Source organism: Geotrypetes seraphini, chromosome 6 (genome assembly GCF_902459505.1).
Source record: "Geotrypetes seraphini chromosome 6, aGeoSer1.1, whole genome shotgun sequence".
NCBI classification, from domain to species: domain Eukaryota; kingdom Metazoa; phylum Chordata; class Amphibia; order Gymnophiona; family Dermophiidae; genus Geotrypetes; species Geotrypetes seraphini.
In genome coordinates, this window is record NC_047089.1 from 34725897 (window position 1) to 34747090 (window position 21194).

At 40.2% G+C, this 21194-nt stretch overlaps 1 protein-coding gene across 3 annotated transcripts in view; it reads left to right on the forward strand.

Annotated features, from left to right (window-relative positions):
• The window catches only part of DYNC2H1 (dynein cytoplasmic 2 heavy chain 1), a 499560-nt gene that overhangs the window by 283440 nt on the left and 194926 nt on the right, over positions 1–21194 (forward strand). For all 3 annotated transcript variants that reach the window (XM_033947955.1, XM_033947953.1, XM_033947954.1), the window contains 5 exons: positions 4293–4416; positions 5454–5575; positions 8625–8711; positions 15918–16044; positions 17378–17519. In XM_033947955.1, the coding sequence (XP_033803846.1) occupies positions 4293–4416; positions 5454–5575; positions 8625–8711; positions 15918–16044; positions 17378–17519 (602 nt within the window). The remainder of the gene's footprint in view (positions 1–4292; positions 4417–5453; positions 5576–8624; positions 8712–15917; positions 16045–17377; positions 17520–21194) is intronic.

A 21194-nucleotide genomic window follows, 5' to 3' on the forward strand; every position in this document is an offset into this window, starting at 1 on the left:
CAACTTCAATTTTACAATGCCAGCACCTATTAGACTTAGAGCAATCTAATTTTTGTAATCTAGTAGAGGTCCAGAATGCTCTATGCAACACAAAGAACCATGTTTGTCTAATAGATGCCGACATCGTACCTTTAATTCTCCAAGACCAAATACGTGGCCATTGAGATGCATTAATCTGATGCTTAATCTCAATGCTCCAAATATCCCTTAATCCATTTTTAGGTTTCTTATTCAAATAATTAGATACAATTTTATACCATTTGGCGGCCTGGTGTCCCAGAAAATCTGACTGAAAACATAGGAATTCTAAGCTATAATGATCATGTAAAGATTTCCATTCAGGGAACCCTACCTGAATAGCCTGCTTCAACTGCAACCATTTATAACTTTGATTTTTATTTAGACCATATTTATGTTGCAATTGTGAAAAATCAAGCAGTTTACCATTTTGAATAACTTCATTTAAGGATCTTATACCTGCTTTAATCCAATCTTTCCAGACAATCTTAAACCCACCTATTTTTACACTGCTGCCTTTTGATACACAGAGTTTTTGTGCCCTAGAACACCATTAAACCTTCTATTGGGATGTGCAACTTGAAAAGCAATTGAATACCTCACCCATACCACACAGGCCCGCACCAACTAGAGATTAAGAGACAGCAAACAAGAAATAGAAATATACAGATAAAAACTGTTTAGCTTTTACTTATACGAGAGAAGTTCCATCCCATTTATTATTTTGGTTGCTTTTCTTTTTTTTTTTTTTATTCTTTATTCATTTTTAAACTTTCATCAAGTGTACAAAATTCATAATAAACACTATTAATTAGACCACTTGAACATCTTATCAGTGTATCTTATAAATATAAATGCAACCCTCCCCCAACCCTCCTTCTAAGCCCATTATTCATTATAAGATCATAAGCCCTCCCATTGAACCCCTTCCCTCCTTCAACTAAGTGGTGTATAATTAATAGAAAAATGGCATTTAATAATGACAAAAAGATGTTAATGGCTTCCATATTTTTATAAAACTTTTATACTTTCCATTCTGTACCGCCAGTGATCTTTCCATTCTATATAGGTGACATAACGAATTCCACCAGAAATTAAAATTAAGTCTACTATGGTCTTTCCAGTTATTAGTAATATGTTGGATGGCAACTCCTGTCATGATCAATAAAAGTTTATTGTTACACGATGATATCTGACTCTTTTCTCATGGACATTCCAAATATCACAGTATCATAAGATAATGCTACATGATTTTCCAATAAACAATTTATTTGATCCCAGATTGAATTCCAAAAGGCTAAGATATGGGGACAATAGTACAAAAGATGATCCAAAGTCCCTACATCCAGATTACAATGCCAGCATCTATTAGACAAGGAACTATTTAATTTTTGTAATCTAACTGGGGTCCAAAAAGCTCTATGCAACAAAAAAAAACCACATTTGCCTCATAGACGCTTACATTGTACATCTTATTCTCCAAGACCAAATTTGTGGCCATTGAGATGCTGAAATCTAATGCTTAATCTCAATGCTCCAAATATCCCTAAGACCATTTTTAGGCTTTTTTTTAACCAAATCACTAATAGTTTTATACCACTGCGCGGCCTGGTGACCCAGAAAGTCCGCCTGAAAACATAAAAATTCCATACTGTATTGAGTATTAAGAGTTTTCCATTCAGGGAACCCTGCCTGAATGGCCTGCTTCAATTGCAACCAACGAAAACATTGTGATTTATGAAGCCCAAATTTATGTTGCAATTGTGTAAAATCAAGCAGATTACCATTAGAAATAACATCATTTAAAGTTTGAATACCTGCAATTATCCAATGCTTCCAGACTACCTTGAATCCGCCAATTTGAATCTTGGAGTTTAGCCATATGGTTTGATTGGTTGATTTATTAATAGGAATAGCTGTTAAGTTACTGACAAATCGTAAAGTTTTCCAAGTATCCATTAAAATTCTATTTTCTTTATATAATCTGGGCATCCTGATACTGAGAACATGAAAAAGATGTAAAGGAAACATGAGTCGCCATTCCAAATATAACCAATCAAGAGTGTACTCAATGAGCTCCGGGATGACCCAATACATACCTTGACGTAAAATACAGGCCTGATGGTACCTATAAAAATTTGGAAAATTTACCCCACCCTCTTAATTGGCCTTTGTAAAGATACTAAAGCAATTCTAGGAGTTTTGCCAAGCCAAATAAATTTGATAATAATCAAATTCAATTTTTTATAGATAGACCCCTGAAAAAACACTGGTATCATACCCATTTGATAGCAAACCACAGGCAATATCATCATTTTAACAGTTTGAACTCTCCCCCACCAAGATAAATGTAATGGATTCCAATATTCACATAATTCTGTAACCTTTTTTAATAAAAGTTTTTCATTCTCCTTTACCGTATCATCCACTGTATTTTTAATCTATATTCCTAAATATTTTAATCCATCTTCCTTCCAAACAAAAGAAAATGAATCAAACATACTTTTTAAACAATGAACATTGAGTGGAAGAATTTCAGATTTATTCCAATTTATTTTGTAACCTGAAAAATTTCCAAACATTTCAATCAACTCTTAACAGGCAAGGAATGGAGGAACCTGGATTTCTCAAATATAGTAAAATATCATCGGCATAAGCAGAGAACTTATACTCCCAATCATTACGAGGAATACCCTGTATCCCCCTTGCCTGTTGAATAGCTAACAACAAGGGTTCCAGAACTATATCAAAAAGCAAAGGAGATAGTGGACAACCCTGTCTAACTCCCCTATGCAATTGAAAATGATCCGATAAATTATTATTAATATATAATCTTGCCACAGGGGAGCTATACAAAGTTTGAATCATTTGAATAAATCCCGAACCTATACCAAACCATTCCAATGCCTGATACATGAATGTCCATTCCACTCTATCAAATGCTTTTTCCACATCTAAAGATATGGCAAAAGCCGGTTCATTCATGCTTTTAGTTAAATTTAATGTGTGAAAAGCCAATCTAGTATTACTAGAAGAATGTCTGTTCACCATGAATCCAGTTTGGTGTACATCAATTATGAAAGGGAGAGCCTTAGCCAACCTCAAGGCCAATGTTTTAGCTAATAATTTTCCATCCACATTAATTAAAGATATCGGCCTGTAATTTGAGACCAAAGTGGGATCTTTATTTGGCTTTGGCAAAACAATAGTCAAAGATTCTGCCATAGTACCTGTAATACAACCCTTATTTAGTTGAAACTGATATAAATTTAATAAATGGGGTAGTAAAGAATTTTGAAATGTTTTATAAAATTCCACTGTAAAACCATCCCCACCTTGAGCGGATCCAACTCTAAGAGACTTCAACGCTGATTCTAATTCTTTTAATGATTTAGGCTCATCTAAACTTCTTTTTATATGATCTGGAAGTTTTGGACCCTCTAATAAATTTAAAAATTCCACACCATTTTGAATTTTATCATCATAAGACTCGGAAGAATACAAATCTTTATAAAAATTAAGAAATTGACTTTTTTTTAGAGCCTTTTCTAATTCCGCTATATATTTTTTGAGAAACAGTGACCAGAATTGCATACAGTACTCAAGGTGAGGTTGCACCTTAGAGTGATACAGAGACATTATAATACTCTTTTTAGTGCAATAGGTGTGTCATTCTGGACAAATGGATAAAATCCCAGTGCTTGCGAGCTGTGCAGAAGAAATCCACTCCAGTTTTTGAATCCCTCCTCCTTTTGGGATTTTTTTTGTAAATAAATCTTTATTGAGTTTTCAAAGCTAACAAAAATGCAATAATAGTAATCATATATGCACTTAAAATCAAGAAGTATCCATATAACAGTAAAAACCCCCACCCAACATTTTCATAAGGAAATAGAACCATACAAAAGAAATACCCCTTCCTGCCCTCCCTCCCCCTGGGTGTGGGTGGGTGTGGGTGTGTGAATCCCTTCTCCTTCACTGGAGGGTTCTGCTGCCCCCTTTCAGCTGGTTTATTGTTTCATTCAATTTTATTGTAGTGTTTTGAGAATGGCCTAAAATGTAATATTACAAATACCAATAAATTAAACTATATTACATAACACATATATGCAATTTACATGGGTAAATGCTGCTAAAATAAACCCCCTGTATGTTGCAGGCTCGGTTCATAATAATTCATTTTGTAAAATGGGCCTTTGTATAAAACTTATAATATTTTTTTTTTAATAAACAATGTGATTTCCTTTTCATTTTTTCTTTAATATTGTGTTCAGTTTCCTTGCTAAGAGAGGAGTAAGAGAAGACATTGCCACTTTTGATGTCCGAAATATCACAAAAGAAATTAGAGCAAGTGTGGAGGAGCTTTTGGAGAAAAACAGGACATCTTTTGAAGCAAAGGCAAGAAGCACATTGTGCATGGAATAGTTTTTCTGAAAACATTTAAGAAAGTAGACGATTAGTGAAAGAGCTCTGCTAATTGACATTTTTTTTTTCCTGTTTATGCATAGATGGTTTGTGATTCAATCTTTACTGAAATTAACAGCTTTGTAAAGGAATGATTTTTTACTTGATAATTATGCTTGATTGTGATAGGCTGTTTAGAAATAGATGCAAAATAGGCATAGGTATTTCATTTTCTTCCTTACTACAACACAAGCCTTGTCTTGTATAGAATGCAATGCTTTTTATTTTTGTTCAGTGATTTCTTCATGCTTGCTTTCTCATCCTTTAGCTCAAGACCTTGTCTTAGCCCTGATCTTAATATTCTTTTGATGGGTTTCCTCTTATAGATCCGATAGGACTCTGTATGGCTTTCTTTGTATCCCTTACCTTATGATTCCTACATGCAGACTGTATGTCCTAGCTACCTTTTTAGTTAAGATCACATGTAAGGTCTGAGCTATGAGTGAAGGATAGTCCCATCTTGGCCTACTGGCTGAAACTGTGAACCTGTACAGTATAAGGGGTTAATGTTCTGCTGTCCAACTCCATTAGGGATCTGAAATCAGTTGGACCTTGTTTTAATGGGAGGATGTAAAAATTGGCTAGCTTCTTAATTAATATTGTAAAGAATGAATATTGGTTTTTCTTTTTGAACAAACACGTCCAAGTCAGGGCGGGGGGGGGGGGGGGGGAGATGAATACTTTATGGTTTCTTATGTTTAATGACAGTTGTTGGGTATGTGGGAGGGAGGGAGGGATATTTGATCTGAATGAGACTTTGATAGAATATTAAATGATGTTAAAGTGTAAAATGATTATATCTTTTATAAAGAATTAAAAAAAAATAAAATAAAATTTATGATATAGGAAATAAATATAACAGTGAGAGAAAGCCATGCATTCTGACAGTGTATGAAATTCTTAAACCTAATAAACAGTTTTAGGGTATTTTTTTTTTCATTTTATTCTTTTCATTTTATTTTTTTTTTCAGACCGCTAAACGAGCAAGTGCTGCAGCTGCTCCTCTTGCTGCTTGGGTTAAGGCTAACGTCCAGTATTCTCATGTCCTTGAAAAAATTCAACCACTTGAAAATGAACAGGCAGTATTAGTCTCGTGAGTGATATATAAACTTCAAGTGAAAATCTATTATTTAAAAGTATAGTTACTTTGATTTTGCATTTGAATTGTGCCATTCGCAAAACTTCTTCTGCATCTTTGTGTAGTTCTAAAGGACAGTTTGGTATGCTGTAAAAATAAAGGTGGGAGATTTAATATTTTCTCCATTATGGAATATATTACATTCTTTAGTGTCCCTCTCAACCAGCACAGACGGATGAGTTTACGCTCCTCTGCCAATAGGTGGAGACTCAGAACACACTGAATTCTAGCATTAGTACAAGTGGGCTGTGCAGTCCCTCTAGGATCAGACTGTTCTCAATCTCCAGCAGGTGGAGGTGGTAAGCCTGTGCATTCGTGTTAGAGAATTCTGTTGGAGGTGACAGACAGGCCTTTGCTTGTCCAAATAGGCTTCAAAAAACAAAAAAAGTTTTTTTTTACCAACAATAAGATAACTCAAGTTCAAAATAATTGGTAAGATAACTCAAGTTCAAAATAATTGGTAAAATTTTCCCTTTGCTAAACCAACAGTAGGATAGTAATTGCACCACCGGCTCAATGCCTTAAATGAGCTCAGTAATTAAATGAAGGGATTTCAGTACTGGCTCAATTTTCCCCACGAGTGACCAAAAGCCCCGGGCAGGTATTCATAAGTGACTAGCACTTAGACCGAAGTCTAAATAAATCCTGCCCCGTACATCATAATACCCTTATATTTTTAAATAATCTTAACAAATGAATATAAAGTGTAAATATGTGGAAACAAGGAAAAATATAAGAGTGTTAGAAAAAACCCCAAAACCAAAACGATTGGAAAAACTAAAAGAATGAAAAAAATAAAAATAATACCTGAATCCAAAACCAAAAAAATTCAAAAATTCATATGAAGAATAAGCAAACCGTATCAAAGTTCATATCAAAAGTTCATATCTATAATCCATTTGTATAATTCATATCCAAATGCCGTGTGTATTTCCAGTTTCAATTAATTAATAAATAAATAAATAATTGGATGAATAAATAAATAACTTATCCAGGTGGATTAGCTAGATTTACAGTTCATATGTTCCCAATCAAGTCAAAGCCCCTCCTGCCACCGGAGGCCCCCCTCCCCCTCCAGGCCCCTGTACCCGTACCTTAAAAGTTGGGAGCAGGAGGTACTGAAAATACCTCCTGCTTCTCTCTTGCTGATGACACTGGGCCTTAGGCCCCGTCCCGATGCATCATGTGATGCACGGGGAGAGGTCTAGGCCCTGATTTGCTCAGTCGCCTCAGGCTCCTTCCTTGGCCAATCAGGGACTTTCTTAGACTCCTTCCTAAGGAAATCCCTCATTGGCTCAGATGCCTCAGGCCCCTCCCAAGGGAGAAGCCTGAGGTACCTGAGCCAATCAGGGCCTTAGGCCCCTCCCCGGTGTATCATTTGCATGCAAACTTGATAGTGAATCAATCTCTGTTGGAGAATCAGCCAGAGAATCGGCCAACAGCAATTGAGTCACTATCTTTAGTGAATCTAGCCCTAAAGTCCTTAGATTAGATAAGCTAAGCAGTGTTTGCAATGAAAACAGTGTCACACAAAGCCAATCAAGATTTCTAAAAAGGAAAGGTAGATAGATCCTACCACCCAACCCCCCCCCAACCCTCACTCTCCTGTTCTCTTTGCTGGGTTGGTGTTGGGTACTTGCAAGAGGGATTCCCTGGCAGCTGCAAAGGGAGAGTCAGCTGTCAGCGGTGGGGATGCCCAGGGGTTCTCTTACTGCTACCGAACACAGGTCACGTTGGCCAGCAGTGGGGAAGCTCAGGGTTCCTTTACCACCACAGGCACTGGGATATTTCCTAGCAGTCGCGTTGGGGCTTTCTGGGGATTCCCTTACCGCGGCTTTGAGTTTTTAGGCCTCTTCAGTGTTCCCAACCTTAGGTGAATCTTTTTCATCAATTATTTCTTCTTTGGTGGGAAATCACTACCCAGGTTAGAATGTAGGAACAGGTCTTGCAGGCCTCTTCCTTGGCAATGGAGCATGTTTCTCTTCTAGTCATGGGGTTCTCCCCAGATTTTGTGCTGACTGCTGGTGACTCTGTGCCCTTTTTGGGGGTTTCAGGTTCCTGCTCCCCTCGAAACACCCCCCCCCCACCTCACACAAACACACATAAGTGGCAATGTTTCTTTTGAGAGGACAGGGTTTTCCTGGTGGATGATCTGTCTCCTTATGAGGATCTGGATGTCTCAGGTGACTTGCAGGATCCTCATTGGGGGGTGCACATGAGGCAGCTGTCTGGGGGTTAGAGCTGCCTGCAAAAGAGAACACTTCATTGATAACTTGGATAGCAATCTGAGGGACAGAATGTGATTCACCATGTCTGACCCATTGTAGCATCTATTTGGATGAGCACAGAACCAGTATCTAGAATATATAACACAGAGTTTAAATAAGATATAGCAGATAAAGCAATAAACATCAAAATATGTATGTCACAATATAAGCTAAGATTTATTTTGTACTAACACTGATGTCACTTTTGGATGTAATCTGGGGGTGGAGCTTGTCTGGCCACACACATCTGTTGGGATGAGCACAGACCACTTACTGTACTGACATGACAGTGTACAGTACTTTGCACATTAACTATGTGCCTTGTTGAGGGCAGAAAATGGGCAGGTGGAAGACAGAGAATGGACATGGGCTGTATTTTTCAGTTAGCAATGACAATAAATGTATCTATGCTAATTGCAAATAATCATAATGTTTGGGAAATAATTTTTCTGCAGGGTATATGCTGGAAATCCTTCCAACATTTACTGCACAGTCAATGTACTTACAATGCATTCATTTTTGCTTTTAACGTGTGGTAAGTGCAAACATTTGCTGTGCTTTAGTATATGTACTGTATATTCAACTTTAATGACTATCCAGTATAATTGAAATGCTGGTGTGAGCTTTTAAATTGGTATGGGCACTGTTGCTTTGGAAAATCCAGTCCAATAATTTTACAATTGTATTAATACCATGTTAATTTACATCTTAACAAAATATTTTCATGTTATTTTTAGAAACTTAAGGAAAACTGAAGATAAAAAGCAGAAGCTAGAAGATCAGCTGAACTCTGTAGGAGAAAAGGTGTCAGAGCTAAAAGAAAAGTAAGTTCTCATTTGTCAAAATGTTTTACTAAATTGGAGATTATTTTATCATAGGGATCCTTTTACTAAGGTGCGTTAGCGTTTTTAGCGCACGCTAACTCTGCGTGGCTAGAACTAAGGCCAGCTCAATGCTGGCATTAGCGTCTAGTGCGCGCGGCATTGTAGCACGTGCTATTCCACACGTTAAAGCCCTTACATAGCTTAGTAAAAGGAGCCCATAGTTCTTCAAGGGTTTTTCCCTTATTTGCAGAATAATAAGTGGAAGTTGTATTCTCTATAGTCAATTACATAAAAGTTTTTAAAATAGAAAATATCACTAAGGGCTCCTTTTACTAAGTTGCATTAGGGCTTTAACGCGCGTAATAGCATGCGCTACAATGTTGCGCGCGCTAGACACTAACACCAGCATTGAGCTGGCGTTAGTTCTAGCCACATAGCACAGGGTTAGCGCGCGCTAATCTGCGTGCACAAAAAACGCTAGCGCACCTTAGTAAAAGGAACCCTAAGTGGAACGAAAAAGTATTTTTTCATAAGTCTATAGAGAAGACACCACACATAAAACTTTATTAATCATTGATAATTAGAAGCTATCTCTTGTTACACAATAAGCATTAAATGAGGCTCCTTAGCATTATATTTTTTATGCAGAATGTAACTAGAAAAAAATTATAGCTTTTATTTAAAAATACAACACAAACACAGGGAAGAAAAAGCTCTACAAAGAACCCAAAGAGAGTGGAGGTGACCAAAAACGGAGGGAAACCCACAGTCCAATTAATAATCCTTTATTAGCTGATCCAACATGGTGATGTTTTAGCACTATGCCTACATCAGGGGGTCCAAACTCACAAAATCCAGATTGCATGGAAAGTGTTTCAGATGGATCTAAGGAGCCTAATGTTAGTGTGTAGGTTGTAATGTCCATCAAAGCATTGCTCTGCCCTGAGAGATTTTCTGGAGAAATAAACAATTATATTCATTTCTTTCTAGTGCAATGTGTCTAGTAGTTCTGAATGCTAGGATTTTGCATCTGAACCTGCAAGTTGTTTGCAGAATGCTGCCAATCATCTTTGAACTCCGCCTCCTTCCCAAGCAGCTGCTCTTGCCCCCTCAGTTTTTTTCTGCAAGCAAGTTGCTTTGCGGTTTTATGTATGTTCAGGTATTTTTTCTTAGTGTTCAGTTGGAGACTTGGTGCCCAGAGATTTCCACTTGTTGGGACCTTTGCCTGGGAGAAGAAACAGACTCGTGTTGCAGAAGTTTTTTGCTAGCAGAATCAGCCCTCGGGAACACCTAACTAGCCAGCCTGCATTTGTATTTTTTGGGAGCTCAGGTGCCATCCACTGCGTAGCTGCTTGCATCCCTGGTTTATTTCATATCCTAAACAGAAGCCTCCAAATGATATATTCTCCCTCTCTCTACTTCGATGTAATTTTGCTGTTTTTTGCTGTTCCTTTACCTAATTCTTATGTAACTCTCTCTTCTTACATCCTGTATTTCGCTGATTGTCCAGCCTTCTTCGAATGTAAATCGCCTAGAAGTCTTTCGACTGTGGCGGTGTAGAAGAATAAAGTTATTATTATTATTATATTTCAAAGATCGCTCATCTACAGTTTCATTCAATGGATCTTCAGACAGGTTTCCTAATCATTTTGGTATTCCTCAAGGGTCTATCTCCCCTACTTTAATTTCTTCCTAGCTCCTCTGATCACTCTTGGGCAGTCGAATGGCTTTACTGTCTTTGCTTATGCTGATGATATACGGCTAACCCATCCAATTGATTTGAATGGCCCCGAAGACATATCAGTTATCAACCAAAAGTTGGAAAAAATAAGTAGGTGGCTTAATTCCAACATGCTTTCATTTAATATAAAAAAAAACTAAATCTATGGTCTTCCCACTCAAAAAGGGTCAAGCACTGCTTTCACCTATAAAATTTAGATCCACACCCATCCAATCTGTAAGAACTATTAAACGTCTGGGAATTATCCTAGATGATACACTTTCGTTTCATGATCAAATTAGTTCAGTGGTACAAAAATGCTTTTTCCGTTTACGAATGATACGTTCTCTCGCTAAGTTTCTTGATCAAGCATCTCTCAACATCCTTATCCACTCCTATTAGTCATCTCCTGTCTGGACTAGGTCAATGCTCTTTATAACAGAATTACAAAAAAAGAAGTCAGACGCCCATAGTAAATTCAGTATACAGCCATCAAAATAACCTCTAATGTAAAAAAAATTGATCACGTAACACCTTTACTGATTAAATCCCATTGGCTCCCATTCTCACATCGGATCACTTATAAAATAATATTGTTGACTTTTAAAACTAGACAAACCGGGCAACCAGAATTCATTAATAGACTCCTTATACCCCACTCCACCATTCATTTTACCAGAACTTACTTATAATCCCATCATTAAGGGTTATTAGTACTATGAGAAATTGCATTTTCTCTGTCACCGCACCCACATTATGGAACTCAGCGCCAGTTTATATTCAAGAAATTAATTCATTAGACAAATTTAAATCAAGCTTAAAAATGATGCTCTTTGAAGATGCTTTTCCAGCGTAACCATCCTTTCAACAAAGTAATAAAAGCATCATTCGTGACCATGAGAAATCTAAGACAAATCCGAAAATTCTTCGACAGGAAACAATTCCTACTTTTGGTACAATCCCTTATCCTTGGACTAATAGACTACTGCAACATACTATACCTCCCATGTACAGCGACCATGATAAAATAATTACAAACTATACAAAATACAGCCCTAAGACTCATCTACTCACAGAAGCATACCAAGACTCTCACTGGCTCCCAATACAAGCAAGCGTATACTTCAAATTCTACTGCCTACTATTCAAAGCTATTAACGGAGAAAGCCCAACCTACTGGAATAACCGACTAACTCAATCCTCCTCATCCAGGCACAGGAGAACCCACTCACTTTTCACACACCCACCATCCAAAAATGTCAAACGAAAAAAAACTATATGACAATCTAATAGCCACCAAAGCAGCTAAACTGGACAGACAAATCTCTATTCTGTTGTCATCGACCACAGACTTCAAAACCTTCAAGAAAGATACTAAACCCTACTCTTCAAAAAATACATAAAACCTATCTAATATGACCAGTTCCTACCTAAACCCCACCTACCCACTCTACACCCTTAATATACTCTAATATGCTTCTAACTACCCAACTAATACTAAAATGCCTCCATTTACCCAACACTTACCACCTTAAGATCTCGACAACTCTTTGGTAATTCTTATGTAACTCTTATGACATCTCTTATGCTATTCCTGTAAACTTTTATGTAAACTTAAGTAATCTCTGAAAACTTTTATGTAATCTGCCTTGAACCGCAAGGTATTGGCGGAATAGAAATCACTAATGTAATGTTCTCTTTTAGCCAAATAGAATTTTCTTCTGACCAGCCTTTCTGCTCAGAAAAATCTGCTGTGTCCACCCTACCTTTTGTTTTATCCTTATTTGTTCTTTTCTTTCAAAAATATTGTAGTTCTTCCCTCTCCTCTTTGTGCCAGTACAGTCGTCTGTTTTAATGCTTAGTTGTTGTTGTCATTGCTGTTTTTGTTCTGTTTTTTTTTTAATGATGTCATTTTAATATTTGCTGTCTTTTTATTATTTTGTCTTAATTGTCTTTACCCCATTCAAATGTTTTATGAATGTTAGCTGCTTTGAAACTTTGAAAAGGCGGGATAACAAAATTTAAATAAACTTGAAACTTTATCAGAAGCTTGAATGCAGGTTCTATTCCGACTTGGCTGGACTTAATAGTAGTCCAGCTGTATGGTCCTCTCCTCCTTCACAGTGTGAGGTTTTCTGGGGGATTAAGGCTCAGTCTGACATCGGTCCAACTGGCAGCCTGAAAACCAAGTTTGTCCAGCAAACCTGTGAGGCAGTGTTCTCCATTTGTTCCAGCCAGCTGAAGCAGGCAGGCACATGGCACAGTGAGTAAGTGGGGGAAATTGGGGGCTTTTCAAAAGTGAAATTTGAAGGTTTCTGCGGCCAGAGCCAAGGTCCCCAACCTTTAAAACCCCTTTCCCTGCATTTTTTGTGCAACAGGAGAAGCCCCACAGGCTATTTTTGGCATGATTTTGCTGGTGGCAGCCATCTTGGATTTTAAACATTTTTTTTTTTCTAAAGCCTCCATCTGCCTCAAAACCCCTCAATTTTACTTAAAATCGATAGGGTTGGATTCCTCAGACTTTCTTACCCCTGTATCAAGCCAGGTTTATGCTGGATGACCGGCTGAGGAGCGTCCATGTCCCATGTGCGATGAAGCATTTAGGGGAGGGGTGGAAGCCTTGGGCTCAACCTCCTCTGAGTTCTCCAGGGCTGGGAACATAAGAACATAAGAATTGCCGCTGCTGGGTCAGACCAGTGGTCCATCATGCCCAGCAGTCCACTCATGTGGTGGCCTTCTGGTCAAAGACCAGCACCCTAACTGAGATTAGCCCTACCTGCGTACATTCTGGGATCTGCAGGAGGTGCAATCACAGTGGAAGAGACCCTTTTTAGAGCCCTCCATAGGTGCATTGGCTAAGCGCAGATGCATGTTTTCTGCAGAGCCCAGGAGAACCTGCAGGGGTTCTCTATCAGGGTCCTCGAGACCTCTAATGTAAGGCTTCACCCCAGATTTTGTGATGCAGTTGCACAGCTGTTCTCCCCTCACCATGTGCCCTGACCAAATGAAGACACAGAACTGGACCAGGATGTTCAGTCTGACATAAACTGGGAGGATGTAAAGTCTGATTCCATGCCATTATTATCCAAGGATGAAGTTTCTTTGGCAGAGTCTGGTCCTCTGCATGAGAACAGCGGTCAAGAAGTGGTAGTGGCCCTGGACCAGGGGGAAGATCCCAAGGTGCACCGGCTGTTCAAATCCTCTGTGCTCTCAGGCATTATATCTACCACACGGTAAAAATTTAAGCTGGAAGTTCCTATGCCATACGCTAATGGAGAAATTAGTGCATGGCTATTAATGGGAATAATGGAAAATGGAGCCATTTTACCATTGTGCTAGAAGTGGCCTGCACTGGGGATAGTGCTGACCATTTTTTAGCACTGTTTATTAAAAGGGCTCCATAGTTTTTCTCCTAGTTTGTGGTATTGAGGAACTTTCTTTGTTTGAGTGTGGAGAGTGGCCATGAGAGCACTAATAAGTTAGCATGTGAGGCATTGCCATATGCTAATTGATTAGCACGGGTTTAACATGTGGTTTCATACTGCCTATAAAATAAGTGTCGATAAGGGCTCGCCATGTGCCAATTGAAAAATTAGCATGTGTCCATTAATTGGGAAAATGGATATGCCAACCATTTTCCAGCTGCAGCACAAGAGGCCTTAGCACACAGGAAGACCTAAGTAAGCAGTGCGCTAAGGACACTTATGCCATAGCTTTAGAAAAAGGACCACTATAGAGTCTTGTAAAGTAACGTCCAAGATGAATAAAGCTTGTGATGGCTAATGGACACTGACAGTGCTCATTATAGGTAGAAATCAGATGTTGATTTAAGGTCTGTTCAGGAAGTAAACAACTTTCTCCATAGCCAGGCAGGATGTTCTGTCTTTTCTGATTGCTATTAGTTACTTGAAATGCATATAAAACTGTGCAAATCTATATTTAATGTGCACAGATATTTTGTAAAGAGTATTATGGCTTGTAGAGTAATATTGAATATTGTAACACTGCCGGTGCCGCTTTATACAATGGCCCCGGTCGGCGCCCAGAATAACCGGCGTCTCACGTGCTTCCAGTAGAAGTTGGAAGTCCTGCTGGTTTCTCAGTCACTCAAGAAATATAAAAGAGTCAGGAACAAAGAAGTTCAAAAGCAAAAAAAAATAAAGTCTTAATTTATTGACTTCACAAAATCCTGCACAGGTTTTAATCCATTTACTCCATGGACAAAAGCAAACAGGAACAAAAACTTGGTTGCTAAAACAAACACCCACACCGTCCTTCCAGGAATCACAGGTGAGTAGTTCCTTAACTTGTAATAAATCAGTCTTAATGAATCTGCCTTAGCAAGCAGGCAGAAATAAGGTTGTAACACTTTCTTTGAAAAACGAAAGCGTTGCACCCAGGCCTCGATTGAAGCAGGCCTGGCCCCAACCAACTCAGCAGTAGTTGGTGGGGGAGGGGAGTAGCTGAATCCACTAATTTAAATTCTGTTTTAAACAGTTTGCCATAAATGGCCCCACAATCCCTCCCAAGGATCTTATGTGGATTCGCCCCACACTATCACCCCTGCATAAAGTCCCAAATTGCAGTTTCCCTTAAGGTTCCAAGGCAAACACCAAACCAAAATTGTTCAGCAAAATAAACTGGGTTAAAGTTTTCCACTTCAGGCACCATGCAGTGAGCCCAGCACTGCTCACTGGCTTCACACAGGTGCAAACGAGTTCCAATAAACAAACTCAAACAGTTCACAAACTTAAGCACAACCAAGCAAAACCATTGTACTTAGCTTTCCTCCATAGCACAAGGTTCTGTATCCATGCTATAGTCCCCAAATTCCATGGACTCTGGTTCAGCTAACTGGTTGGCTTCAGAGACAGGGGCTGCATCAAGCATTTCAACATCTAGGCAAGGCTGAGGTTCAGTAGAGCTATCCTGACAACCTCCTTCCTGGGCTGACCCAGGGCAGACTGCCTGCTTCCTCCTTAGTGCTGCCTCAAGAGCACTGAGGCGACCACGCCCTGTTCTCTGAGGGGGCAGGGCAACCTGAAGCTTCTGCTTATGTTTCACAGTGCTTCTCATTAAGCCCTGCAGCTGTGTGTTAGCTGAGCTAGTGTCATTGTGTTGGGGCTGTTCCAGGCTGTTCCCCTCAGAATCCTCACCTCCCCAGGGTTCTGTAAACTGAGTTTCAAAGGGGAATGCAGAACTTTCCTTCTTCCTGGAGTCTAGCCTGTCACACTGATTGGCTCTCTTTAAGGCTAGCCTAGGTTTAAACAAAGCCCTGCCTGGCACAAGCCGAGCTTTAGGGCTGGGGTTGTGACAATATATATGTAATCTCTTATTCCAGAATATAATGTCTTTTGATGTAATTACCTAACAATTAATCTGAAGACAGATATGAGTATGGTGCATGTCCACATTAAAGTTGTTTTCATTGTTATTGACCTGACATATATATAAATCATCACAAGTTTGATAACTTTGTTTTACAGGTTTCAGACTAGAACCACTGAAGCTACCAAACTTGAGGCAGAATTAACAAAAGCACAAGAAATAATAAAAGCTGCAGAAGTACTAATTAATCAGCTTGATGGGGAACATACAAGATGGAATGCACAGGTTTGATGCTAGACATTTACAGATTTTACATTAGTTTATGAGGGGTCCTTTTACAAAGCTACGTTAGAAAATGGCCTTAGCTCACCCTTATGTGGGTATTTCCCAGGGTTAAGGCCATTTCTACCACAGCCCAGAAAAGGAAAATGAAAAAGAAATGGAAAGGCCAACCTGGAAAAGAATCTAGGAGAAAACCGACTTGTGGAAAAGAGACTTGGACCAGCTCAATTAGAAAAATAAAATGCATAGACAACAATGATAGAAAATAAATATTTACTATTTTTTTAAGTACTGAGATGTGCTACTTTGTGAAATATATATCTTGTCTATGTTTGTTTTTAGCAGAGTACAGGAGAAAATGCATTTGTTTCTTTTACCATTATTTTCACTGCTTATAGAATCTAGCTTTCTTGAGGAGATCTTCATTTCAGTTTTTACCTGCATGTTTTTTATGGCTTCATATTTTGTTTACCTTCTGCATATGCAATTCTGCTAGCATATAGTGTCTGTATAGCAGTGATTCCCAAACTGGACTCGGCAAACTCTTCACAGATTCCTCTAGAAATTAGACTGTATAAGAATATATATAAGAATATAAGAATTGCCGCTGCTGGGTCAGACCAATGGTCCATCGTGCCCAGCAAGTCCACTCACACAGCGGCTCTCTGGTCTAAGACCAGCACCCTAACTGAGACTAGCCCTACCTGCGTATGTTCTGGTTCAGCAGGAACTTGTCTAACTTTGTCTTGAATCCCTGGAGGGTGTTTTCCCGTATGACAGACTCCGGAAGAGTGTTCCAGTTTTCTACCACTCTCTGGGTGAAGAAGAACTTCCTTACATTCGTACGGAATCTATCCCCTTTCAATTTTAGAGCGTGCCCTCTCATTCTCCCTACCTTGGAGAGGGTGAACAACCTGTCCTTATCTATTACGTCTATCCCCTTCAGTACCTTGAATGTTTCGATCATGTCTCCTCTCAATTTCCTCTGTTCGAGGGAGAAAAGGCCTAGTTTCTCTACTCTTTCACTGCACGGCAACTCCTCCAGCCCCTTAACCACCTTAGTCACTCTTCTCTGGGCCCTTTCGAGTAGTACAGTGTCCTTCTTCATGCTGGATGCAGTACTCCAGGTGAGGGCGCACCATGGCCCAGTACAGCGGCATGATAACCTTCTCCGATCTGTTCGTGATCCCCTTCTTTATCATTCCTATCATTCTGTTATTTGATGTATGAAAAATATTTTAGGGGTTCTGCTATTATATATATTTTGAGTACTATAACTAGAATAACCTTCTCTGAATAATTTAGTTAAATAGCTTTCTGGGTACAATTTCTTCAGGTTGCAGAAATAACTGAGGAACTGGACACACTCCCACGGAGAGCTCAACTAGCTGCTGCATTTATTACATATCTTTCTGCTGCTCCAGAGGATCAAAGGAAAGCCAGTTTAGATGAATGGACAAAGTCAGCAGGGCTGGATGGTAAATTTTTTTTAATTTTTTAATTCTTTATTCATTTTTAAAACACATTCAATAATAATAATAATAATTTTTATTGATTTTTATACAATAAGCTCAGTACTGACTGGCTCATAACTTACACAAGCAATATAACAACAGCTGTTAACAATGGCATAGCCAGACCCAGTATTTTGAATGGGCCCACAGTTAACTTGGATGGGCCCTTCCACCCCTCCCCCCTCCCCAGGTTTATACACCTACCCCTCATCTTGCATCTCTCCTCCATGGCTTTCTGGTAACTGCCCTCTGATCTTTGAACCCCATCCCTCCCTGGAGTACTTTATAGGCATCCCTGGTGCCAGCAGTGATTCACTTTTGCTGCCAGCACCAGCCCTCCAGGCTTCCCTCTGCTGTGACTTGCTAAACAGGGAATAGAAAGTGATGTCAGTGAGAACAGGGCATGACAGAGAGAAACCTGATGGGCCAGAGCCAGCAGTAAAAAATGAATCTCTGCTGGTGCTGGAGGCGCCTGTAAGGTACTCTGGGGAGGGATGGAGTTCAGAGATTGGAGGGCAGATGCTGGGAGGCCGTGGAGTTCAGAGGAGGAAAGAGCAGTGTGGTGCCATCATTGAAGCAAGAATCGGTAGGCCTGGGCCCACCCAGGCTATCCTAAGCTATGCCATTGGTTGTTAGATTGAAGAGCTTTCTGTGGTTCCAAAATCTGTTCTGGGGGGTCTCTAACCTAGGGTTACCAGACAGCTGGATTTCCCAGGATATGTCCTCCTTTTGAAGACATGTGCAGGGGTCTGGAAGGTTTTTCAAAACCCGGCACTTTGTCCGGGTTTTGAAAAGCTTCCGACGTCGGGATGGCATCATGTGCACATGCACTATGTCATCACGTCGCATGCGCGGATACCGTCCTGATGCACCAACAGGTTAAGGGGGTGTGGCCATAGGTCTGGATTTCCTTTGGGAAAATCTGGTTAACTTGTCAGATTTTCAGGATATCCACAATGAATGTTCATGAGAGAGATTTGCACTATCCCCCCCCCATCCCAGGACAAGTTTGGGAACCACTGGCTTAGTGTATAAATCGGGGTTTATTAAAAGGTATCAGTGGAACAAACAAATGACAACCTGACTTTATATTTCTGCAGGGTAAAACAATGCAGGATATGGATAATTCAGACACTGTCCTAGATTTAGGGCTCCTTTTACTATGCTGCGCTAGCGGTTTTAGCGCGCTACATGTTAACGCCTCCATAGAGCTGGCGTTAGTATTTTCCGCGTAGCGTGGGAGTTAGCGTGCACTAATCTTAAGCACGCATGATGAAGGTTTTTGCTAAGCTTGGAGCTTATTCAGTGTCAGCTCAGCGAATGCTGTAGATTTGCCAGTGGTCCGATGATTCTTCTTCCAAGGCTACACTGAGCAGGTTGTCTTTCAAAGGTCTGCTCTTGTTTGTCCAGGGTCTGGATGATCTCATGGCCAGTGTTCAGGACTGTAAGCCTATGGTGCTTCCCGGTTCTAAGCCTTGCCTGGCATGGAACTCAGGACAGCCAAATTTTTGTCCCTACCAGCGCCCTCATCAGTGACAAGACAACACTTTGGAGCTCCATCCATACCTCGATTCGGAGGCCAGTCCTGACAACAGTCCTCCATGAAAACGTCCTCCTGCCCCATCTAAGAAGCAGTTCTGACGCCAGGCCTCTGGCGCCTCTACCTCAGGTCGGGGGTGGCTTTCGGCCTACCTACCGGAGTGGCAGAGGGTGACTTCAGACCAATGGGTCTTCGAAGTTCCCTGAGAGGGTCTCAGGCTGGATTTTTACCGACCTCCATCGGATTTCTTCTTGACTTTTCCCATGGGACATTCAGAAAAAGTCCAACGTGTGTGGGCCACTTTTCGCAGGCTGCTAGACCTGGCATCAATAGAGCCATTTCCAAAAGAAGACTTGGGCTTAGGTAGATACTTGATATACTTCATCGTGCCAAAGAAAGGCTCCGAAATTTGGAGACCTATTCTGGATCTGAAGGCAGTGAATGCCTTCTTGCGAGTTCTGCATTTCCGGATGGAAACAGTACGTTTGATCATTGTGGCAGTGGCATCCAGGGAGTTCTTGTCTTCCTTGGATCTTACGGAAGCGTACCACCACATACCGATATTTCAGGAACACAGGAGGTTCCTGTGTTTCCATATGCTGAGGCAGCATTAACAATTTGCAGCTCTGCCCTTCGGCCTTGCCTTGGCACCCAGAACCTTCACCAAGATCATGGTGGTAGTGGCTGTGCTCGCAGGGTGTCCTAGTTCATCCGTACCTGGATGACTAGCTGTTCAGAGCCTTCTCTCTAATGGAGGGCCACAGGGCAGTTCATCAAGTGGTGCACCTGCTGGAGCATCATGGCTGGGTGATCAACATGAAGAAGAGCCACCTCGAACTGAAGCAGGAATTGGAGTACCTGGGAATCAGGTTTCACAGGGCCAGAAACCAGGTGTTCCTCCCGGATTCCAGGAAGCTCAAGTTACGGAGTTCCATTTAGGCCAAGTTGTCAGTCCCGCTCCAATAGCCTAGCAGTATCTGCAGGTCCTGTGTCTCATGGTGGCAACCACAGACATGATTCCGTGGGCCTGAGCTCAGCTTCGGCCTCTTATCAGTTGCTCTTAGCTCGGTGGAATCCCCAGGGGTATGTCACTTCCTTGGACAGTGGCACCCCACAGCAGCATGTGCTGGTGGCTGAATCCAGTGAATCTAAACAGAGGGCTCCCTCTGAGAGTCTTGGACTGGGTGACTCTAACAACGGATGCGAGTCTGTCCAGATGGGGGGCAGTGTACGGATCTGCCCCAGCGCAAGGCCGGTGGTCTGCTTTGGAGAGCAGATAGTCAATCAGTCGCCTGGAGTTGCAAGAAATTCAGCTGGCCCTGTTGCACTTTCAGGAGTGTCTCCATCGGCGAGCAGTTCAGGTGTTCTCTGACAATGCGACGGCAGTAGCCTATGTCAACCGCCAGGGAGGCACGAAGAGTACCTTGCTGAATCTGGAAGCTTGGATGCTCTTTTCCTTGGCGGAAAAGCATCTGGTGGCCTTGTCCGCAGCCCACGTGGCAAGTGTAGACAATGTCCAGGCAGACTTTCCCAGTCAGCAGATTCTGGACCCGGGAGAATAGTCCCTGTCCAAGATAAACTCACTTTATTATTTTCAATCTGTTAAAATCATAGTAACTTAGTAAATGACAGCAGATAAAGACCTGAACAGTCCATCCTGTCTGCCCATTATTTTATTTTATTTTTTAAATTTTTTATTTATTAATTTTCCATTCTTACAGCAATTAATTCATATATAATATAATTAATTATTACATAACATTTGTAATTACAATCAATACATCATATCATAAATAATAAATCCCTCCCCTTTTTTCAATTCTTATTTCCAAAAATTATACAAATCCCTCCCCAATCCTATATATCTACTACCAATGTGCTTAGAAATCTGATCAGTAGAATAATTAGTCAATGGTTGCCATATTTTCTTAAAATTATGAAGATTCCCTTGTTGTAACGCTATTACTTTTTCCATTTTGTATATATGACAGACAGAGTTCCACCAGAATGTATAATTTAATTTGGTATAGTCCTTCCAATTTTGAGTTATTTGTTGCATGGCGACTCCTGTCAATATTAATAGTAGCTTATTATTATTT